Below are 22640 nucleotides of genomic sequence, written 5' to 3'. Positions count from 1 at the left end.
TATTTTGTGGAAAGTGATAATACATTTTTTTTAAATGCAACGATCTAGGAATGTAAGAATAAATAATTAAAAGTATAAATTAAGAATTTTTAATCGATTCTAAAAACGTTTATCGACTCAGCGATACCGATATTCGAGACATATGAATTCGAAGAGGAACGTCAGTCGTCAATTTATTGACACTTGTGACATGTCAATTTCGATGTGGAAATGTGGACACGTATTAAATAATAATATTGGTTAAATTTCATCATATTGTATATTTATATCAGTTAATAAGGCTATTTACTATATGCTATTAAAACACTGCTCTTTTAAGAATATAATTAAACATCAGTGACGCGTACTTTAAAGGTAAAACTAAAATTAATCTCTGACGCCGATGAGATAAGATGTTAAAATTATGTTTTAGTCAATTACTTTTGATTAAATATAAAAAAGTGTTCACTTTAACTGTAATTCTTAATCTACAACAGCTACATACAGAGATTTTATTCATGAAATATATACACATATATACAAACAGACATACATTGTCGACGAACATTCAACACCGATTATACATACTATACATATGCATAATCATAAAAAATAATATGTATCGATATAACTTATAGTGTTAAATAGTAATAATAAAATCGAAATAATTTAATTTTGAAATATACTTTATTCTTTCAAAACAATTCACATAAACACACACCACAACCAGATTATACTTCCTTAGACTTTTATAAGAAAAAGAGTTATTGTAAATAAGTGACGCAGAAGAAATAGCTGTTAGCATTATTACTGACTCACTTTTCAGAAAAAGGGAAGAGAAATCAAATCACACATTGCTAAGTGTAATTATTATAATTAAATTTAACTAGGAAGTGTAATAGTATAAAATAATGCTAATCTGTAGCTTGGAATAAATAAATATTTACAGCACTACTGTAATTACAATATTATAATTACAGTTTAAATAGTAAATATTTATTAGTAATTTGTAAATAGTCCTGCAATATAAACAAATACACCCATAGGCATTTTTAGTTGAAATACTATAAATGTATTTAACATTAAAAATGATTTTGTTTTAGTAACATGGCGGGAGTAGAGCAGCCTTGTTATACCCTTATAAACTTTCCGACAGACTCGGAACCACACAATGAAATGCAACTAAAGCTTGACCTTGGTAAGATAATCTTCTAAAATAATGATTACTAGTTAAAAAATCCTAAGGCATGTTCCTTTGATCAGTTCTTATGTTGGAATTGCATTCATCAACTGTCAGTTAGAGAACCTTCTTTATTTGTGCCAGTACTACTTCATAATAATTCTCTATTATCAAGATTTTATGTTATTAATTGTTTTATACTAAACTCAAGATATTCAAGTGTGTAGTCAAGCATGTATCAAAAATCAAATTCACATACATATTATGTAAATTTGTAGCTTGTTGAGTCAAACAGGGTACATGTTGAATATATTTTTAGTTTTAATATTACATTCACACATTGTGGTTTACACACAACTATTGGATAAATTGATAACAAAATATGAACAAGGGGTCATACTAAACTTTATAAATTTACAGAAAAGGGTGACATCAAGAAAAAGATTGAAGCCCTAAAGAAAACTATTAGCATCATACTCTCCGGTGAGAAAATTCCTGGTCTGTTGATGATAATCATCAGATTTGTGCTGCCACTACAGGATCATACTATAAAGAAGTTATTACTTATCTTCTGGGAGATTGTACCAAAGACCTCTCCTGATGGCAAACTACTACAAGAGATGATCCTAGTTTGTGATGCTTATAGAAAGGTAAGATATTTGAATGTATTTTTTATTTATTTTATATTTAAAATTAAAACAAAAATTAAAACTGATATATATTTTGAATGTGTGTACATGCAGGTTTAGTACTAAAACCAAAAATATTTAAAACATTGGTGTAATTAATAATGCTATGGTGCTACCCATGGTGCTGCTTGCTTGCTTGAACTTGGCTTAACACACTACCACGTGTCTAGATAAAATTATATTGTTGCTGCAGACATTTGTGTTGCTTCACAATTCCATTCAGTGTGCACCTTGTTAAATATATAGCAATGTTAGTAGTAATTGAATTAATCATGTTTTAATGAATACTAAAGCAAATTGACTGTATTGTATGATAAATAAAAAGTGTGTAAGTTTATTTGAATCAGTTGAATCAGTTGTTAATTGGACTGGGGATGAGTTGTGATCTTTGGAAGTTAGAAGAAGTACAATATCACATTTATCAAATGTAATGTATAATGTGTAATGTTATTCCTTGTTTGGTAGTGTCCATTGTTGTTCATTATTTGCAACTGTGATATATTATAAATTTGTTGATGTAGTATTAATTAAGTGATATGATTAATATTATATTACAATAATGAGAAGAAATTGAGAAAATTTTGAAATGATAATCACATGAAATCATTTTTGTGCTAACTGCTCATTTTGTTTAGAAATTATTTTGTTACCGCACCTAGGCTCGACAACCGACATTTCGATGTACTTTAACATAGTCCCGTTATATTCTCTAAGTCCGCAGATTATACTAAAACCATAAAAAATATTTTATCTGTATAATGTATTTTTTTTCTTTTTACAAAGGATCTTCAACATCCTAATGAGTTTATCCGGGGCTCGACACTCCGGTTTCTCTGCAAGCTGAAGGAGCCAGAATTGTTGGAGCCTCTAATGCCGGCCATTCGGGCTTGCCTTGATCACAGACATTCATACGTCAGGAGAAATGCGGTTCTCGCCATATTTACTATTTATCGGTAACTATTGTTATATATTTAATCAAACATTGTCTATCAGGAAATTTCCAATATTTACATCACTACGTAGTATTAAACCAAGTCAATTCTGTGCCTGTGTATACTTAGATCTTTAAAACTATGCAACGAATTTTGATCCTTTTTTTTAAATAGATACGTGCATAATTTAGAGAAACAATGACAACTTCAGAGTATTATAAAGTGATGTCGTAAACAAAAACTCCTTTTGAGTTTACTTTGCAAATTTTGGCTAAACAAACCTGATGAAAATGATGTAGTATAGTATTTTACACCTTAAAAGGTCTATAAAAATGTGCGCGAAGGTGAATGTTTATCTCTTAGGTATTGCCGCCAATAACAGATTTTTATTAGCTGAGGATCGTGGTCTTTTTCTTGACTTGATTATTTTCTTTTGAAAAATTTGGGTGTCTCATCGTAATGATGCTATTCACGAAGATTCAGCTTAATAGTAATTACTTTTACATCTAAGATCTGTACTACTATTTTTGAGCATAAGACCTAATTAAGATTTAATTAAGCAAACATTATTGCTGAAGTTTGTCAGAATGAGTCGAGATGGCCCAGTGGTTAGAACGCGTGCATCTTAACCGATGATTGCGGGTTCAAACCCAGGCAAGCACCGCTGATTCATGTGCTTAATTTGTCTTTATAATTCATCTCGTGCTTAGCGGTGAAGGAAAACATCGCGAGGAAACCTGCATGTGACAAATTTCATAGAAATTCTGCCACATGTGTATTCCATCAACTCGCAGCGTGGTAGAATATGTTCCAAAACCTCCACAAAGGGAGAGGAAGCCTTAGCTTAGCTGTTGTTGTATATATCCGATATCAACGTTTACATCGATCGATATATATTATGATAGGTATAATTATGTCCGTTGATCTGATCTATCAGTGAACCCTGATTACTATATAATGAAAATATACAATATATATCGGATGTATGCGGTACTAAAACCAAATGTATATTTATATAACGACCTCTGTCGTCGAGTGGTGTGTACACCGGTTTTCATGGGTACGCTACTCTGAGGTCCCGGGTTCGATTCCCGGCCGAGTCGATGTAGATTACCATTAGTTTTCTATGTTGTCTTGGGTCTGGGTGTTTGTGGCATATTCCACCACGCTATTCCAATGCGGGTTGCATTGGAACAGCGTGGTGGAATATGTTCCAAAACTTCTCCTCAAAGGGAGAGGAGGCCGGGGAGGTTGTTGTCAGAATGCATTTGACTGTAATAGTATGTCTGACTTCTTATATCACTCGTGTGACCTGGGTGCAGCAACTTCGAGTTCCTGATCCCGGACGCGCCGGAGCTGGTGGGCGCGTTCCTGGAGGGCGAGCAGGACATGTCGTGCAAGCGCAACGCGTTCCTCATGCTGCTGCACGCCGAGCAGGGCCGCGCGCTCGCCTACCTCGCCGAGCGCCTCGACCACGTGCACGCCTTCGGCGACATCCTGCAGCTCGTCATCGTCGAGCTCATCTACAAGGTGAGGAAGGGAACCCTGGTGCACTGCACCTCCTGGCCCTACGATAGCTACGCCACTGTGTGTATCCCAATGTAAGTAGCCAAAGCACTTGTGTCATGGAACATCAGAAGTAACGACGGTACCACAGACACGGGATCTCGGAGTGCCGTACCCATGAAACTGGTGTACACACTACTCGACCACGAAGATCGTCGCTATTAAGTAGCATGAGTTAACTATTTAATTTACTTGAAGAGAGTCGTAGCTTAACCACCAATTAAAAACTCCGGCAGACTTTAAGAATTATTTACTGTGACAAGTTAATAATGTTTACATTAGAGCGTACAGTAAAAGTAATTGAAATAATTAATTAATGAAAAATAAACAACAACAACAGCGCTTATATAGGCATTCCCCCGCTCGCGATAACCACCACGCGTGCTTGCCACTTTTGGGACCTCCTCCTAGGCGAAAACAAAAGCGATACATGCGGCCATCTTGCTGGGGGTGTGGTCAAGCGTGTGACGTTGCTGCGAGGACAATAGATGCGCATGCGATCATATTGCCGAAGGGGTGTATCCATACGTGTGACGACATACATGAGACCACTGCAACATCACCTGATCAATGACGTAGTTGATTATGACGTAGTTAGACGATAATGACGTAGTTTATATAACTTTTATATATTTGTCTTCCAGGTGTGCCACGCGAATCCTTCGGAGCGCTCGCGGTTCATTCGCACCGTCTATGGACTGCTGAACGCCCCCAGCGCCGCCGTGCGCTACGAAGCGGCCGGAACTCTCGTCACCCTCTCCTGCGCTCCTGCCGCGATCAAGGTCGGCTACATGCTCATAAGAACATTTTGTAGTCCACTGAGTAACTTTATAGTCTGAGCTTGACCACGTTTATATGAACCATTTTTTTTTTTGTGGCTTTTATTTGTGCCAAAGAGGCACAGATTATTTCGCCAATGTCACGTGCGATGGAGAAGACACGATGGAGATTGATCGGATCGGTCGAGATTACATGCTCAAATTAATTTTGAAGGCATAATAGCACTAGACGAATTGGAGACCCATAACCTAAAACAACACAACAATAATAATTACATAAAAAGTAAATAAAATAAGGCAACTACTATTAAAATGCATAACAACAATCACAAAATAATTTACAACTTAATCTTATTACGTTCAATATATTTACATAGAAATTTACAAAATGGACTAAACACAAACATTAACAAACATTCAACGTTAATAGGGCGAGGGACTTTAGGAGGGAGAACGTCATATATAGGATGAATGAGATTGGGGCAGGAGAACAATATATGGGATAAGGAACCTTCGTCTAGACCACATTCACACAAAGAGTGATCTCTAACTTTAATTTTATCATATATGTATGGGAGTACTATATGAAGCATGCAATATCGACGTGTATCGGTTGCAGGCGGCCGCCGCGTGCTACATCGACCTGATCGTGAAGGAGAGCGACAACAACGTGAAGCTGATTGTAGTGGGGCGCCTGAGCGCGCTGCGCGCCGCCAGCGGGGACGCGGGCGCGCGCGCGCTGCCCGACCTCGCCATGGACGTGCTGCGCGTGCTCGCCGCCTCCGACCTCGACGTGCGCCGCCACACGCTGCACCTCGGTGACGCCCCGCCCCCCACCCCCCCTTAACAACCTCCCGCCCGCGCCCCACTGACCGCCCTCTTTCGTGTGCAGCCCTGGAGCTCGTCGGCTCGCGACACGCGGAGGAGCTGGTGGGTGCTCTGCGCAAGGAGGCGGCGCGTGCGCAGCTCGCCGACCACGACGACGCGGACAAGTACCGCCAGCTGCTAGTGCGCGCCATGCACCGAGCCGCACTCAAGGTGCTCCACTCGTTCTACTGTTACAACATAGGAATTTTAACAGTCTGCATTCAAAGAGATGACCAGGAATCCGGTCCACTTAAATTATTTGTCATTTTAATTCTTCAGTTTCCGGAGGTGGCCGGCACTGTGGCCCCGGCGCTGCTGGAGATGCTGGGCGACGGCAGCGAGGCGGCGGCAGCGGACGTACTGCTGTTCCTGCGTCACGCGCTTCACGCGTTCCCCGACCTGCGCCCGCGCATCTACTCGGTGAGCGAAGCCCACCCTCTCCAGTGTTTTTCTAAAATTGCAATAATTCGAGATGACCTTGAACCGTAACCTCACCCGTGTCGCAGAAACTGCTGGAGGCGGTGAGCGGCATCCGCGTGGGCAAGGTCGCGCGGCCGGCGCTGTGGCTGGTGGCGGAGTTCGCGGAGGGCGCCGACAGCGCGCGCGCCGCGCTCGACGTGCTGGCCGCCGCGCTGCCGCCGCTCGCCTGCGCCGCGCCCGCCGTCAGTGCGCGTTTATATTGCTCATTGTGACGTCATTCGTTTAACATTTAAAAGGACGAGGCACAGCATTCGTCATTTAATCATTGATTAAACATGGCTTATAATTGAAATTTTAAATGTGGTTATGTGTCATGTAAATTTAATGGAAGATGATTATTTAATTTGCAAATAAATGCTACTCAGGAAGAGGAAGGTGCACAAGAAAATCCGAGTGTGAAGGAGAAGGAGGCGCCCGCTCGGCAGCTCGTTACCAGCGACGGCGCGTACGCCACGCAGTCCGCCTTTAATTTGCCTAAGTACGTTAACTGCATTAAACTCGTGTGACTATGATTTTTGAACGGCGAAGCAATCGATCGAATGAGATACTGATATTGAGTTGTCACGTTTGCTGATAAATATTGACCTTGGAAATGGAATTTCCTCATTTTCTTACTTTATACGATTTCTAGAGAGAAGTTTAATGTTAACGTGTCATGACAGGGCGGCGACTGCGGCCGACAGCAAGGTCGGCGGGCTGAGCAGCGCCCTGCGCGACGGCGAGAGCTTCACCGCGGCGTGCGCGTGCTCCGCGCTGGCCAAGCTGTCGCTGCGTGTGCGCGAGCCCGCCCTCGCCAACCGCGCGCTGCACCTCGCCGCCTCGCTGCTCGCCTACCACAAGACCAACAAAGGTCCGCCATCCGCCGGCTCCAGCGACGGTCCACACACAGCGTCACAGACTAACGTCACCTCCGGCGCAGGCGCGGGCGGGCTGACGGCGGACGACGCGCAGCACGGCGCGACGTGCGTGCGCGCGGCGGCGGCGCGGCCGGGCGTGGCGCGCGAGGCGCTGCTGCACGCGTCGCGGCGCGCGCTGCACGCGCTGCTGGCGCTGCCCGAGCGCGCCGCGCCCGCGCTGCTGCCGGACGCGGAGGCGGGGCGCGCGGCGCGCGGGGCGGAGCGCGCGTCGCGGCGCGCGGACGTGGAGCGCGGCATCACGTTCGCGGCGCTGGCGGGCGCGGCGGCCGCGCAGCACCACGACATCTTCGAGGTGTCGCTCAGCAAGGCGCTGCAGGGTGCGTGCCGCTCAATCAAACTCAATTATCTTGATTCAATATAGAAGCATTACACTTTCTTATTGATGGTCAATTGAAACACTACCACCGGTTCGGAAAGAAAACACCCTGACCTGAGAAGAACCGGCGACAGAAACTCAGCGGGTTTTTTTTTTTGTTTGTCTTATGTATTATATAAATAAACAATTTAATATGAGATGAAATAGCCAGGATGCGATCGTATCATTCCCAAGGTGTGCTATCGATCATAAACTCATTAATTGTATAGTAACCTTTTGCACACAAGCGTTCCTTAATAATTTTTTTAAATTTGGCAACAGAGGCATTTTGAACGCTTTCTGGGATCCTGTTGTAAAACCGTATACATTGCCCCACAAAGGAGTTACTGACTCTATGTAGTCGAGTAACAGGAGTAACAAGTTAGTGTTTGTTCCTGCTGTCTACATAATACGTTTTGTTTGTATCGGCGCGATGGTGTGACTCATTTGGGGCTCGGCGCAGGTCGCAGCACGGCGAGTTCGGAGCGCGGCAAGCTGTCGAAGGTGACGCAGCTGACGGGCTTCTCGGACCCGGTGTACGCGGAGGCCATCGTCGCCGTCAACCAGTACGACATCGTGCTCGACGTGCTCGTCGTCAACCAGACCGGTTAGCTATCTCTCACTCTCTATCTCACTCTCACTTTAACTTTATTATTATGTATTCTAATTTCACTCTCTACAGTATTGATATTTTGCTAATATTCATAACAGAATGAATACATTCTACCACGCAATAGGGGTAAAAATTAAAATATGTAACCCAGGCTTATATAGGTTTTTTTTTTTTTATTTAATTTACAACATCCACAGGCTCGCAGATGCCCGTGCCTTTTTTTACATTTTATATTAAATTACATTTTGGCATTTTATTTTCTATACTAAACATCAGCAGATCTTCGCTGGAAATTATATAAGTTAAACAGGCTTATATAGGTTATTATTTATGAGCAGAGATGGCCCAGTGGTTAGAACGCGTGCATCTTAACCAATGATTGCGGGTTCAAACCCAGGCAAGCACCGCTGACTCATGTGCTTAATTTGTCTTTATAATTCATCTCGTGCTCAGCGGTGAAGGAAAACATCGTGAGGAAACCTGCATGTGACAAATTTCATAGTCATTCTGCCACATGTGTATTCCACCAACCCGCATTCCAAACCTTCTCCTCAAAGGGAGAGGAGGCCTTTAGCCCAGCGGTGGGAATTTACAGGCTGTTACTTTACTTTTTTTTTATATAGGTTATACGAGTTTAAATATAATGTCGGTTCGATGGTTCGCAGACGACACGCTGCAGAACTGCACGGTGGAGCTGGCCACGCTGGGCGAGCTGCGGCTGGTGGAGCGGCCGGCGGGCGTGGTGCTGGCGCCGCGGGACTTCGCCTCCATCCGCGCGCACGTCAAGGTCGCCTCCACCGAGAACGGGATCATCTTCGGGAACATCGGTGAGAGACCGCGCTACGCTTTACGGGATTTTTTTTTATTTATTTATTTATTTATTTATTTATTCAAAACACATCACAATGGTATAGACATTGACATCTGATTACAATGCATAAAGGTAAAAGGTATATGCAAATAGAATCTACTGTCCCTGAGCTAGGTATAAACCTGTATTTCAGGCGACAGTACTCTCCTGTTACAAAGGATTCATTTACCAAGTTGACAAAAGTGAAATAGCGAAAAAAAGTCTACACAATATAGTATATGCCAAGCGTATCGTTAGCTTTAACTTAGAATATAACTAGTAACTAGTATAGATAATTGATCAGTTTGATGATATGAATCTTGAGCTTACAATAAAGATAGGCGCACACCGAGGCCGGCCGCAACGCATAACAAAAATTCTCATGAATCAGTTTCATACATTTTGTATGGGCTATCGCACACCTCAGGCCGCAACGGGCCGCATCGCAACGCATTGTCGCATCGCTAGCCAGGGCGTATTTTTGCGGCGATGTTATGCGTTGCAATGCGGCCCGTCTCAGTGTGCGTTAGCAGACGCAACTAGTAGACGGCTGAATGTGTGCTGTTCGTGAATTACCAAACGGAAACCGAATCATCAACAAGAACTATCCATCTTCTTAGATAGCCAAAACCTGACTGATTATAAGATATTGGGTTGCGGTGCGGCCCGTCGCAGCTATAGTTTGCGCGAGCCTTAACATTCTTTTTGCTACTAATCTTTTATCCAAGACGTAATCACAACTTGATTATATATTTATTCGATAATAGCAAAGCAGGATAGTTTTTATGTAGAGCGCATTGTAATAGCGCAAAAGAGACAGTAATGATGCGACAACAACAACAACAACAGCTTGTAAATTCCCACTGTTGGGCTAAATGCCTCCTCTCCCTTTGAGGAGAAGGTTTGGAACATATTCCACCACGCTGTTCCAATGCAGGTTGGTGGAATACACATGTGGCAGAATTTCTATGAAATTTGTCACATGCAGGTATCCTCACGATGTTTTCCTTCACCGCTGAGCACGAGATAAATTATAAAGACAAATTAAGCACATGAAACAACGATGCTTGCCTGGGTTTGAACCCGCAATCATCGGTTAAGATGCACGCGTTCTTACATTTCGGTACAATGACGGTGTGCGCGTGCGCGTGCGCAGTGTACGAGGTGTCGGGCGCGGGCACGGACCGCGGCGTGGTGGTGCTCAATGACATCCACATCGACATCGTGGACTACATCCAGCCGGCCGCCTGCAGCGACGCCGACTTCCGACACATGTGGGCCGAGTTCGAGTGGGAGAACAAGGTACGCCACTCCCACATCACACTCGATACAATGATATTCTAATAAACAGATATGTTATACCCATACTAAACAACAGAAAAGTGTGCCGCGCCGGGGACCGTTTATTTTAGTTTATTTTTACATTTCGTGAAAAGTAAAAAGGATAGCTTGATAAAAACAATAAGTAAAAGGGATAACTAGATGTTTTAATTACGCAAAACGTATTACTATGTAATTATGATGTATTATATCGTATTACTGGCATTATTATGATGAAAGGCAAACATCCTAATTAGGACGTTTTCTAGTCTTCACTTTTTGCGCGTAAATAACATATCTGTTTATTAAAACATCATTGACTTGATAGCTGCTTACTTTGATTGGAACGCTTGTTTTATATGTGACCGTTATTTTTTTCAGGTGTCCGTTAACACGAATATCACTGACCTGAAGGAGTACTTACAGCATCTCTTGGCATCTACCAACATGAAGTGTCTTACGCCGGATAAGGTAAGTCGTTATTAAAACAATTTTTTTTTATCGATTACAGAACTGTATGTTTTCTGCCATAGCCAATGATGTTCTAGTAAACAGATATGTCATTAACGCGCAAAAAGTGAAGACTAGAAAACGTAGTAATACGTTATACTTATAATACATCATAATTACGTAGTAATACGTTTTGCGTAATTAAAACATCTAGTTATCCCTTTTACTTATTGTTTTTATCAAGCTATCCTTTTTTATTCCCCGGCGCGGCACACTTTTCCCTGTTGTTTAGTATGGGTATAACATAGCTGTTTATTAGAATATCATTAGGCATAGCGGTATTAGAGGCATCAGGCGGCCCACTATCGAGTTTTTTTTTTATGGTATAGGTTGGCGGACGAGCATATGGGCCACCTGATGGTAAGTGGTCAACATCACACATAGACAATGACGCTGTGAGAAATATTAACTATTCCTTACATCGTCAAAGTGCCACTAACCTTGGGAACTAAGATGTTATGTCCCTTGTGCCTGTAGTTACACTGGCTCACTCACCCTTCAGACCGGAACACAACAATACTGAGTACTGTTGTTTGGCGGTAGAATAACTGATGAGTGGGTGGTACCTACCCAGACGGGCTCGCACAAAGCCCTACCACCAAGAGTGTGTTTTATTAAATTAAAACTAATGCCAAGAAAATCCTCGGCGTGCAGGCGCTGTCGGGGCAGTGCGGCTTCATGGCGGCCAACCTGTACGCGCGCTCCATCTTCGGCGAGGACGCGCTCGCCAACCTCAGCATCGAGACGCCGCTGCAGCGCCCCGGCGCGCCCGTCGTCGGGCACGTGCGCATCCGCGCCAAGACGCAGGTATGGCCCCGCCTTTAGCCTAGCCGCCGGGCCAACGTGGCCACTCGAGTCATTCCCATGTTAAGGCTTTAGTACTTTCTCAGTAAGGCCCCGTATCAACCCATTTGGGTAGATACCAGTCACCAAATGTTCTATATGCAGTTGGTATTGTTTTGTTTCCATTTAAAGGGTGAGTGAGCAACTCTTCCAACAGCCAAAAGCAATGACAGTTGATGTAACTGGTGGTGCTTTGGTGATTGGTGAATGTTTCAAACAGCGCCAATACCAGTCTGTAATCGGTGGTGACCATTTACCATCAGAACTTATCGCACAGGCCTATGTCATAAAAAATCCCTATAATAGGCTATTTGACAATGCGAAAAATCTTTTGTGAATGATTGCTATCAGTGTATATTATGAGTTTAAAAATGGCTATTTAGTAACGAAAATTGAATATAATACTTAATTTATTAAAAAAATCCATAAATAAAATTGCATTTTTTCAAATTCATCATCATCAATCATTTTTGTTTGTCATGTTTGTTTGGGCTTATGATGAAGTTACTTTCTTGTAAACCTTACTTTTCTACTATATGTACCACAGGTTAAAATACAGGAAAGTGACGTCACCGACCCCTTTGCAGCGCCATATTGTCCAAAGAGCGTTTTTGCGCGCTATTTAAATATGAAATTTGAATATGATATTTTTCAGCAAATATGTACTAGAAATAAAAAAAAAAACACTATAAAATGGATTTTAAAAACCAGTCAAATAGCCTATTATTATATAAGTGATGTGTCCGCGGTTGCAGGGCATGGCTCTGAGCCTGGGCGACAAGATCAACATGATGCACAAGTCCCCGCCGAAGCTGGCCGAGCCCACAGTCGCCGCATGAGCCAGCTAAGTCAGCTGCGACACTTAGTAGATTACGTATAGTACGACACAAATTAGATGTAGCATCGGAAAATGCAACAACAACAACAACAGCCTGTAAATTCCCACTGCTGGGCTAAAGGCCTCCTCTCCCTTTGATGAGAAGGTTTGGAACATATTCCACCACGCTGTTCCAATGCGGGTTGGTGGAATACACATGTGGCAGAATTTCGATGAAATTTGTCACATGCAGGTTTCCTCACGATGTTTTCCTTCACCGCTGAGCACGAGATGAATTATAAAGACAAATTAAGCACATGAATCAGCGGTGCTTGCCTGGGTTTGAACCCGCAATCATCGGTTAAGATGCACGCGTTCTATCCACTGGGCCATCTCGACTTCACTTCGGAAAATGCAATGGAATGAAAATAAAAACAATTACTGCCGATTTACACAACCAATAGAAACAACTCTCTATCGCGCCATTCGACGCTATTCGTCGCTATAGATACACGCGTCAGAAAAAGATGTTCATGTAAATCGACGCGTCAAATTGACGAATATATTCGGTCATATTATATTACAAGTTATTACGTTTGTGCAAAGATCATATTCGCATGAGAAATAAATATTGATAATTTGGGATAGCGTACTCAATTCGTATGTGATCGGTTTTACGAATTTTGTCGATGCTACATCTAAGTTGTGTCGTACTATAGTTTTGTATAGTCTATTTTAATTCCAATTCGACTAGTACAAACGGAATGAGAAACATTATTATTAATAATGTTTTTAAATAGCAAAACGCTATCACTAAAGGAAGGACATTGTAGTATTTTATCGTGTTAAATTTTCGTGCTCGTAGAATTGGAATATACTATATTAATATTACTACTAGAAATATTATTATTATTAATATAAAGATAATTCAGAGTGAATGAGACGATGTGGTTGCGATGAGACCATTTTTCTAAATCCTTGTTTAATTGTAACTTTTTCGTATCTACCCACATTTTTATATTTTAAGCATAAACAGATTTATATTGTTCTATTCGAAATTATATATATGTATTTCATTTTAATAATAGGTATTAAAAATATTTATGACAAATTAATTTGTATTATAAACCATTTTGTCAGCTCTGTAAGTTAAAATGCTGCCTTTGTGATGATTATGAAACATACATTTTGTTAAATATATTTCTTAGATATATGAACATTTTTTTTCTTTAAATATTTTCTTGATATATGATATTATTTTGTAATATTCATACTTTTGCTTAAAACCAACAAACATCAAAATAAGATCTTTTTGTTAAATATATATCATCATGAATTAGGGATCTTATATACTATTACAGATCTCAACCAGTGATGTAATTTCAAATCAAGGTCACAGTTTCTACTTCTTAAATCATTTACTTTGAATAGGTTGTAAAATTAAACGAAATGATAATCTCAGAACATATGAAATGCTTTCAAACTCAGTTAACGGATTTATTCAACTATATGTATATGTTCTATATATCATATATTGGAAATTGGAAAAAAATATAGTCGGGTAAAAAAACACAAAAGCCTTATGAAATAAATTAGTTTATTGTGACGTCATAGATGTTAGCGACGCAGTAAACGTCCATGTTCCGTAACGATTGATTCAACAGTATAAATAATAAAAATAATTTATAATAGAAATAAGTTAATGGATTGGTTACAAAACAGTACATTCCGACGCGTCCGAGTCGGCGGTCTAACCCTGGTCAAGAGCGGCTTGTTGTATCTGAAATTAAAACAAATATTTCACTTATATTAGTTCAGTCTTAAGTACAGTCAGAGTAAAAAAACCTTCGTCGGTTTTTATTAAGTCCTAAACTCTTAAGAACCTTTTGAGTCTAAACATCAAATAATTGCGACACAATATGTCATTCTCGATCGGTAAAGCAGGTTATGAGCCTTTTCTTACCGCGACTGTACATATTAAGCGTGCATCTCCAAACTCACGAATGTAGCGTCAGATTCGTACCATTGAAGCGTTAAATATAGAATACTTGTACACAAATTCGACCTTAAAATTCCATTCTCAACTCGATCAAAGACTTAAAATTCTGTATATAATTTAATTTATTTCGAGTAAAGCGGTACAGCTAGCAAAATATGTAATCCGATTGTATCGCATCTTATATTTTTTTTATACTGGAACTAGTACTAATAGTGCATACATAAACATAAATAATATTTAATTTTTTGTATTGAATTATTACAGATTTGATCATACTGAAACCATCGTGAAGGCTTTAGAAAAAATAACAATAATTATTTCGTGTTTTAGTTATATTATTTAAAACAGGTACGCTTGCCAAATGTTTACACTAAGTAAGATTACTCATTGAGACTAATTACTATCTACAACGCGCTTAAAGATGAAATGATTGCGGATGATTGATTGTTTTGGCAACATTGAGCCTTGTTTTGCCAATTCAAAATGTCTATTTTGGCGCCAATCACTAAGAAGTTTTCATTATTACATACTATTTCAAAACACTAAGACAGATATTTTATTACTCACGCCATAATGTATTATGATTTTAGATTATCTTTCCAGTATTATAAATGGTCTATTGTTTGTAATGCTGATGTATATCGAGCATTAATACAAACAAATCGTTGAACTCACTTATTCCTCCTCCTCTTCCTCTTCCTCCTCTTCTTCTTCTTCCTCTTCCTCCTCCTCTTCGACCTCTTCGACCTCTTCGACCTCCTCAACCTCCTCTTCGGGTTCGGGTTCGAAAGTGGGTTCTTCCTCCTCCTCGACTTCGGCCTTTACGTCCTCCTCGCCTTCGGGGGATTCGATGTCGCCCTTCTTCTTGCCGGGCCTCTCTCCGAACCACTTAGGCAGTCTCGCTATATAATTAACATTTTGTTAGTCAAATATAATTGTCTACTTACAGTACTCTGTGTAGTGAATTGAATTGTGTGTGAATATAAAAAGGTTGGAAAACGTAAGACTAATAGGCAAATTATGAAATCCATCTTTCTTTTATCGTTTAAGTACATCGACGATGCTTTTATTTGTAAAAATGTTGGTTGTGTGTAGTGTTTATGGCTCATGTTTTCGGTAACAATTATTTAGGAGTATTAACAAAACATAACAACTGAAAGACACGAGCAGTGACGGATTAACGAAATATCTTTGGTCAATCAATGTATGTACACTTTCTTACACACAAGTGCTTCATAAAATTGATACCCACACAACAGATAAAGGGAAATATCTTACTTACGCACAGTTTTATACAAATACGGACGGTACTTCCCAAAAAATTTAATTTATATACGGATACTGAAAAGATCTCTTCACTAAGATAAGTTGTAAAATCGTGATAGACCAATATCCTGATGTGAAACTTACTCTTTTGCCTGCCGCCGAACTGGTCGGCTCTTTCCTGCCACACCTTCTCAAGGAAGTCCTTGTTCAGTTTTTCAAGGTCCTAGGAACGGTTAACACAAGGGTCAATTTAAAGGTTAAAAACAACAAAAGCATCGTAATGTCGAAGTGAATCCCGTGAGATATAGTTTTAGACATTGTCAAACAGAGGTATCGCGTCCGTTTGTGTGTCACCTATGTGTACTGTTTGACAATATCCATCAAACAATTCTCGAGATGCTTGATAACCCATGATATTGATGCAAGATCATGCCGGGGTAACGTGGACATGCCATACATTGGAGCAAATATAGGGAGATAAACAACATGACTCCATTTCCGCATCTTACTTTTCGTGCGGTTCATGAACTCTTCCATCCTCTCTTTCCACGTCTTTTCCAAGACCTCTGCTGCTATAGTATCGTAACCCTGTATTTAAAGTAGCTAATTTGAATTCAGAAAAGTATTTTATTGTGATCGTTTTCTGTCCAAAGTCTCTGAGCTCCATCAGATGTTATAGAGTTACCTAAGTGCTAAAATAAACTCACTATAAAAGGAATGCTATGATTCTAAAGATCTCTATTCTAAAGCTAAATTCTAGAACTGAATTGGTAATTTAATTTCTATATACGGATCTTCACTTTTTAATGCTGTACTTACACCCTCGAACAATTTCTTTTTGTCATCGTAGGAACGTGTGTCGACGCGTCGCTCGTACTTGGACGCAACTTGGATTTTGGGCTAAAGATGAATAAAAAAAGACATGAGTTATATATGAATTTTTATTAAATTTTGATCGGATTATAATATTGTGTCATACTCACGGGATGCTTGCCTGTTAGCGCCTCTGGGTCGAGACCCTTCTTGAGGGCCTTGTGCCTCAATTGTTGTTTCTGTCTTTCTTTGAGCTCTTTTAACTGTTAACAAAGGTAAGGATTTAGTTATTTGAATGAATAAGATCAATAATAAAGTATCGGTTGTAATGGTTCCGCGTAAATACTAACGTCGTAGTCCTGTCTCTTTTGTCTCTCCTCGAGATCGTATTTCTCTGTCTCGAGTTTGATAATGCACTCCCATAATTCGACGGCCTTCTGTCGGAGCTTGTCCACGGAGAGACCTTCGATGTTAAGGGGCTTGATACGGATCGACAGGGAGATCTTCTTCTCTTCTTCAAGCTGTTCCTTGGTCTTGTTACGCTCGACTTGAGCATTGCTAAGGCCGAACTGTTGAATAATAAAACATTTCAATAATTATTCTACTTATTACAATTTTTTAAATGTCATTTTTCATTGCTTGTCTGTGAAACTCACGTTTTCATTCTTCTTCTGAATAGTGAAGTTAGGACCGGTCTTGCTGGCATCTTTCATGGCCTGAAGCATAGCCTGGCGCTTCTTCTCGGCTTCCTCGAGTCGCTGCCTCTTCTCTTCGATGTCACGTTGTTTCTTTTCTTCAACTTCACGGACCCTCCTTTCTTCTTCTTCCTTCTTCTTTTGAGCGAGGCGCTTCTCTTCCTCAGCGCGAGATACCTTAACAAAAAAGATCATTATGTATTGTTTCATTTAATTTTGGATATATTGCTCATGTCCACATATTGCAAGTTTATTTATTACCTTGCGCTTAGCCTGCTTCTCCTTGAGGCGTTTGAGCTCATCTTCTTCCTTGGCCCGTTGTTTGCGCCATTCGTTAATGTACTCCTTGAGTTGTTCGTCCAAGTCCGACCGCTTCTGGTCTTGACGCTGTATAAAAAAAATGCTCCATATAGTCAACTATTTTCTATACTTCTATTTTTTATTATATGATTTATTGTATTCACGATTTCATTGTCTCTACGTTGATTATTATTAAATTTAAAAACTTGACAGTTGGGTTACCTTGATGAACTCTGGGTCTCCCTCACCCCTGAAAATGAAAATGTAATATCAGCATACAGATCCTATGGAAATGTTTATGTTAATGTTAAAACCCGTAACAGCCACGGTTCACAATACATATAGCGGTTACGATGAAATTATTATTTCTGGTCATCTTTTAAAAGGTTTCCCTTATTTAGAATATTTTTTTGTTGCTTTGGTAAAGTTAATGTATCGTCAGCTTACTTTCTTGTTATGTATAGTTAACACTTAGAACATATGACCCATTTCTTTAAAAGCTGTACAAAACGTAAACAAAGGGACGTAAAAATAACCTAATTTATTTTATTATTTAAACTTAATTTATGTGTATCATACTACTTGACATTTAAAAGGTAAGAAGAACATGGACAATTTCCTATAAGTGTTGACTCTATAATCATCAGGATGTGACTGATCCAAATACTTTCTTAATTTGTTTACCTTTTATACAAGTTGTAATTAAATGGCATATATATACTGTTAAGTCAGTCTGTACTACATGTATACGCCATTACATATAACGATAATATTATTAAAACATTTGTAAATAAAGCGTGTATTGTTCTGTGTATCGGGTTTGTAAATGTTTTTATTTATTTGTGTAAATTTGTCGTTTATGAAACAACTGTATTACTTATCGAGGACAATGGTTTACATACAACAATAAAAATTATATATTAGCCATGCTTTAATTAAAACGGTATTATCGTGCAATTGGTTATCAAGGAAAAAGTCTTGAGAACTCTTCGAGTTTCCCGTGACCGACATCTAACTTCTTTGCGGGACGGCGCGGGCGCAACGCGATAATTTCAAAAATAGAACGCCTACCGGCGGATAAAAATAGCGTTCGACCACGGTTGGTTTAATCGCTTATTCAACGATCGTGTGGTTGGACGCGATAGATCTAGAATTAGAGAGAATATTCTAAACGGGTACATGCGCCCGGGCCTCGTTAGGTTAATGTTGGGATTACTTAGTTAGTGACACCACAGAGAGCGGTGCAACTTACGCGATCGACGGTCTACTCCTAGAAACAGAAAATGACAATCAGCCTCTACTACACTTTACAATTTACTACTCTTTAACTTAAAGAATCACAGATAGATAAATAAAAAAAAAGCGGTGAGAGGATTATTTCGCGCATCCAAAATAAAAAAAAGTTACGTGTGTTTGTAACATCATTTTAAATTTTGTAATATCCTTTCAATTTGTTGATCATTCACCCAGTGCAATATATTAATTTCGTTTCCAATCTCAGCGTTGCACGACCTTATGACCACATTCAGTCACTAAAAGCGAAGCGTTTCATCTTAAATTACTTTAGTCGTTTATAATACTTACTCTTGTTTGGGAGCGGGTCTTCATTGAGTAACGGCAACAGCGGCGGAAATAAAAAATACACCAGATTAGAAACTTATAAATGATAAAACGAAAATATTTTCCAAATTACACTTCACATAAGCACGTCGATATTAGATTGATTAACTGCGCGTACTTACCTGTTACCAAGTCGATCATAAGACCGATGGCATTGATTAGATGTTAACAAATGTTTTCGATATTAATAAAGCGTATTTTGAAAGCAGAGCTCCTATGGATTGTTGAGAATCTGAAAGCAATAAAAGCGAAGATTCAGCACTAGAAGCGTTAGACGGGAGTCTAATCTTAGCCTAATTAGCGAAGTGAGTGCAAGTGTCGGATCAACGAAAGGGCACGCCACTTACTTCCTGTAACAAAAGAGAGAATAGGGGTTGGTGAGGACGTGCAGCTAACAAAATAGAGGATATGAAAAGATGGGGAAACAATGTCTCGAATTTACATATCGAAATTAATTACTAGAGTTTTGCTTTTCTAATGTCTAAAGAAAATTGGTAAATCAAATCTGCGAGGCAGAAAGTCTGGTCTTCGTAAGCTTGAGTCTAAAACTAAATAGGAGTAATGAAACTAAATTTTGGGGAGTGATTGGATTGAGAGCTGATTAGAAATACTTACGTCTCCGGGACTTCTTCTTCTACTTCCTCCTCCTCGGAGCCACTGTGGAATATATTAACTATACAAAACAGTTCCTTCAATGAGATTCGAGGTGGGTGCAACACCATTTCATATCGGTAACCGGGGTCATTAGCATAAGTTAGTAAGAGGGTATGTACAACTACAGTTGAAAAGGGATTTTGATAAAGATAGATTTGACTGTTTATGTGTAGGTATATATTTTGTATTGTGTCGTATTGAGTATATTGAAATAGCTTAAATTGTGTGTAATCGATAATTTGTAAAGAGTGATATGAATTTTAGATACTTACGAATATTCCTCTTCGTCAGACATATTGGTGAATTATTATTCTGTAAGAAAAGGTCATGTTATTTAGTTACGAATTTATATGCAGAAGTTATTTCTTCTTTATACTCATATAAGTATAAAAGGGAAATAACTTGGCCATATCCATAATTGTAGGGGTAAAAATATATATTTTTAAACGACTCCGAGTTTAGATCAAAATCAAAAAATAACAATTTTATGTTCATTACTTTGCCCGCGGAAAATACTTCTTAACATTTAAAGAAACGTATTATATTTATACCTTTTTTATGAAACATATATCACTAATTGTGTAATGGTTGTTTTTTTTTAATCTGTTTACAAAATATTTAATTTCTGACGTTGATGAGTTACTATAGAACAGTGAGCATATCTGTTTAATATATAAATATCTACTTTCATCCTATCAACGACCGTAAAATTAATATACATGTATAATATAATAAATTTATATACACAATTTAAAAAAGAAAACTGTTGATATATTAAATAAAAATCACTGGACCAGTTTTGATAAAACTCGGCTTGTGTTTACAGAACTATAGCATTCAGTAAAATACCTTTAAAAATGGGAATGTAACAGTTTCAAGGTTCAAATATCGAAAGTGAATGTGGACAAAGTCGTGAGCAGAGCGAGACGTTATATCAAAATAGCATTAGTTATGTAGGTTGCCTGTCAATACTTATACGAGTCTATCTCATTGTTTATGAAGTTCAATCTATTTTAGGCGGTTTTATCTTTCCGACCATTAGGCGCACCCACGTCCCGCTGGCTTCTTGGCAAATGTTCAAAGCTACATCAAAATTGGATTGTTCGTTCAGTTTAGTAACGCTTGTGGTGCCGATTTCAGTTTTGCTATTTATTAATCACGCGCCTACACGTAGGCACCTACTTATATTTGGAATTATGTTAACTGATTTTTGACAACGAATTTTTTTCACGTAGTCTTCAGACCAAACATTTTAAATTGGTGTAATAGCAATAAATAATTACTCGTGCTTGGTATTAAAATGAGCCAAGACTTTGCAACTATTAATTACTTTAAACTGAATAATATAACAAAAATTCTAGATTTTACTCAAAAAAATCTGCTAAAAAGAATTCTACTAGGGAATCGGAAAATTATATTTTTAGACTTTAAGGAGTTGAAAATAAGCTCCTCGTCATTGGTCACAATCGAAATGGTAATTTTATATCACCGTATTATTAAAAAGAAACGATATTCGTACTTGATGTTTTTTTGATTTTAGCAATTTGTTAAGAAAGATCACAGCCCTATTGTAGAGTGTAGTGTAAAAAGATTTGAATTTTTTTTACTAAATTTGTATAAGATGTGTTTTATAAATTTAACAATTTTTGTCAAGAATATCACAATCCTTAGTGTACAGTGTGTAGTGTAAAATGTAAAAAAAATATATATGAATGTATCGTGTGTGGACGAGGTGCGGTAACGTAATCCCGCGCGCTAAAGATGGCAGTTCTATTTCGGCGCGCAGCGCCACCCGAATTTGGCACAGTTCACGCTGCGCTTATTTATAGGCCACTACAATGCAAGTCCATTTCGTACCGAAACTTTTCTCCAAACTTTTTAATTTCCAAAAACAATTCCGTTTCCGAACGCACTAAGGGCTCCTACACACTGTACATCTGGACACTGGCACTACACGGCACGGCACTTACGTCGCACGGGTTGAAGGCGGTCACTCAGTCACTCGGCACTGGTTCTTCGACCGGCAGCACAGCGACGTTGGAATGTGGAGTCCGCGGCGACCGGGGCGGCTCTGACCGGCCCGCGCCTCGGCCGCGCCGCCGCGGCTGCCCCGCACCCCGCGGGATATATTTAGCCACAGTCATTTTTGAGCCGAACGCAGCCAGCTCCGATTTCTAAAGAGCTCGCTGAAACCCTGCACTCGCGATTCCAACCCAGCAGGAGGTCGTGAAGGGCGTGGCTTCGAACCTTAACGTCCGCATCTGATGGCACGTACTTGCTACAGCCGAGTTGTTGGATAGTATTATGTGTGTTGAACATACAAGAGTTATGAATATGATTATATTACTTAATTAAATTTATATTTATACATTTTCTACAAATAGTTAACTAAGTTCGTCTGCTAAATGATATGTAAAGAAATAGTTTTTGCGAAACTTACATACAACTTTGGTGGATATGTTAAATTTACCTCTAATTTCTATATTATTATATGAATTTTATTATATAAATCTGCCAAACAATAAATATAACCACTATATTTATAGTAGGTATATTTATAACATTATCCATTCCAACTCACACACATCAGTGTGTG

At 39.3% G+C, this 22640-nt stretch overlaps 2 protein-coding genes across 7 annotated transcripts; one reads left to right on the top strand and one right to left on the bottom strand.

Annotated features, from left to right (window-relative positions):
* Nucleotides 1-172: 172 nt before the first annotated feature.
* Nucleotides 173-13914, top strand: LOC124544109 (coatomer subunit beta). The gene is made up of 20 exons (XM_047122546.1): nt 173-354; nt 1083-1177; nt 1580-1809; nt 2632-2801; nt 4103-4310; nt 4991-5128; nt 5745-5943; nt 6018-6163; nt 6272-6412; nt 6499-6654; nt 6838-6950; nt 7135-7322; nt 7392-7706; nt 8208-8351; nt 9023-9184; nt 10364-10509; nt 10909-10998; nt 11692-11844; nt 12636-12790; nt 13110-13914. Exons 2-19 carry the CDS (start codon nt 1087-1089, stop codon nt 12717-12719), a joined length of 2874 nt encoding a protein of 957 aa, XP_046978502.1. The 5' UTR covers nt 173-354; nt 1083-1086; the 3' UTR covers nt 12720-12790; nt 13110-13914.
* Nucleotides 13915-14275: 361 nt separating this feature from the next.
* On the bottom strand, nt 14276-22160 carry LOC124544111 (troponin T, skeletal muscle). Of its 6 annotated transcripts, none has more exons than XM_047122550.1 (14): nt 22015-22159; nt 20317-20356; nt 20006-20047; nt 19355-19372; nt 19023-19040; nt 17993-18020; nt 17732-17857; nt 17432-17647; nt 17126-17344; nt 16946-17038; nt 16782-16862; nt 16472-16550; nt 15372-15598; nt 14276-14477 (listed from the first exon to the last, which is right to left on the bottom strand). In XM_047122550.1, exons 2-13 carry the CDS (start codon nt 20337-20339, stop codon nt 15372-15374), a joined length of 1170 nt encoding a protein of 389 aa, XP_046978506.1. In that variant the 5' UTR covers nt 20340-20356; nt 22015-22159; the 3' UTR covers nt 14276-14477. The 6 variants fall into 6 exon arrangements, with proteins under 6 accessions (XP_046978506.1, XP_046978505.1, XP_046978508.1 ...); XM_047122549.1 differs by lacking the exon at nt 16472-16550 and adding an exon at nt 16107-16185; XM_047122552.1 differs by lacking the exon at nt 19023-19040.
* Between the last annotated feature and the right edge of the window lie 480 nt (nt 22161-22640).

The sequence above is a fragment of the Vanessa cardui genome, chromosome 4 (assembly GCF_905220365.1).
Source record: "Vanessa cardui chromosome 4, ilVanCard2.1, whole genome shotgun sequence".
In the NCBI taxonomy this organism is placed as follows: Eukaryota; Metazoa; Arthropoda; class Insecta; order Lepidoptera; family Nymphalidae; genus Vanessa; species Vanessa cardui.
This window is presented reverse-complemented; position numbering and strand designations above follow the sequence as displayed.

Excerpts from the sequence above, each read along its gene's own strand:
- LOC124544109 (XM_047122546.1), top strand. The coding sequence starts at position 1,087 with ATGGCGGGAGTAGAGCAGCCTTGTTATACCCTTATAAACTTTCCGACA. Across the intron at positions 1,810-2,631 it reads TTTGTGATGCTTATAGAAAG|GATCTTCAACATCCTAATGA; the intron begins GTAAGATATTTG and ends CTTTTTACAAAG. Across the intron at positions 7,323-7,391 it reads CTACCACAAGACCAACAAAG|GCGCGGGCGGGCTGACGGCG; the intron begins GTCCGCCATCCG and ends CCTCCGGCGCAG.
- LOC124544111 (XM_047122550.1), bottom strand. The coding sequence starts at position 20,339 with ATGTCTGACGAAGAGGAATATTC. Across the intron at positions 17,345-17,431 it reads TTCAGAAGAAGAATGAAAAC|TTCGGCCTTAGCAATGCTCA; the intron begins GTGAGTTTCACA and ends ATTATTCAACAG. Across the intron at positions 16,863-16,945 it reads CGCTAACAGGCAAGCATCCC|CCCAAAATCCAAGTTGCGTC; the intron begins GTGAGTATGACA and ends ATTCATCTTTAG.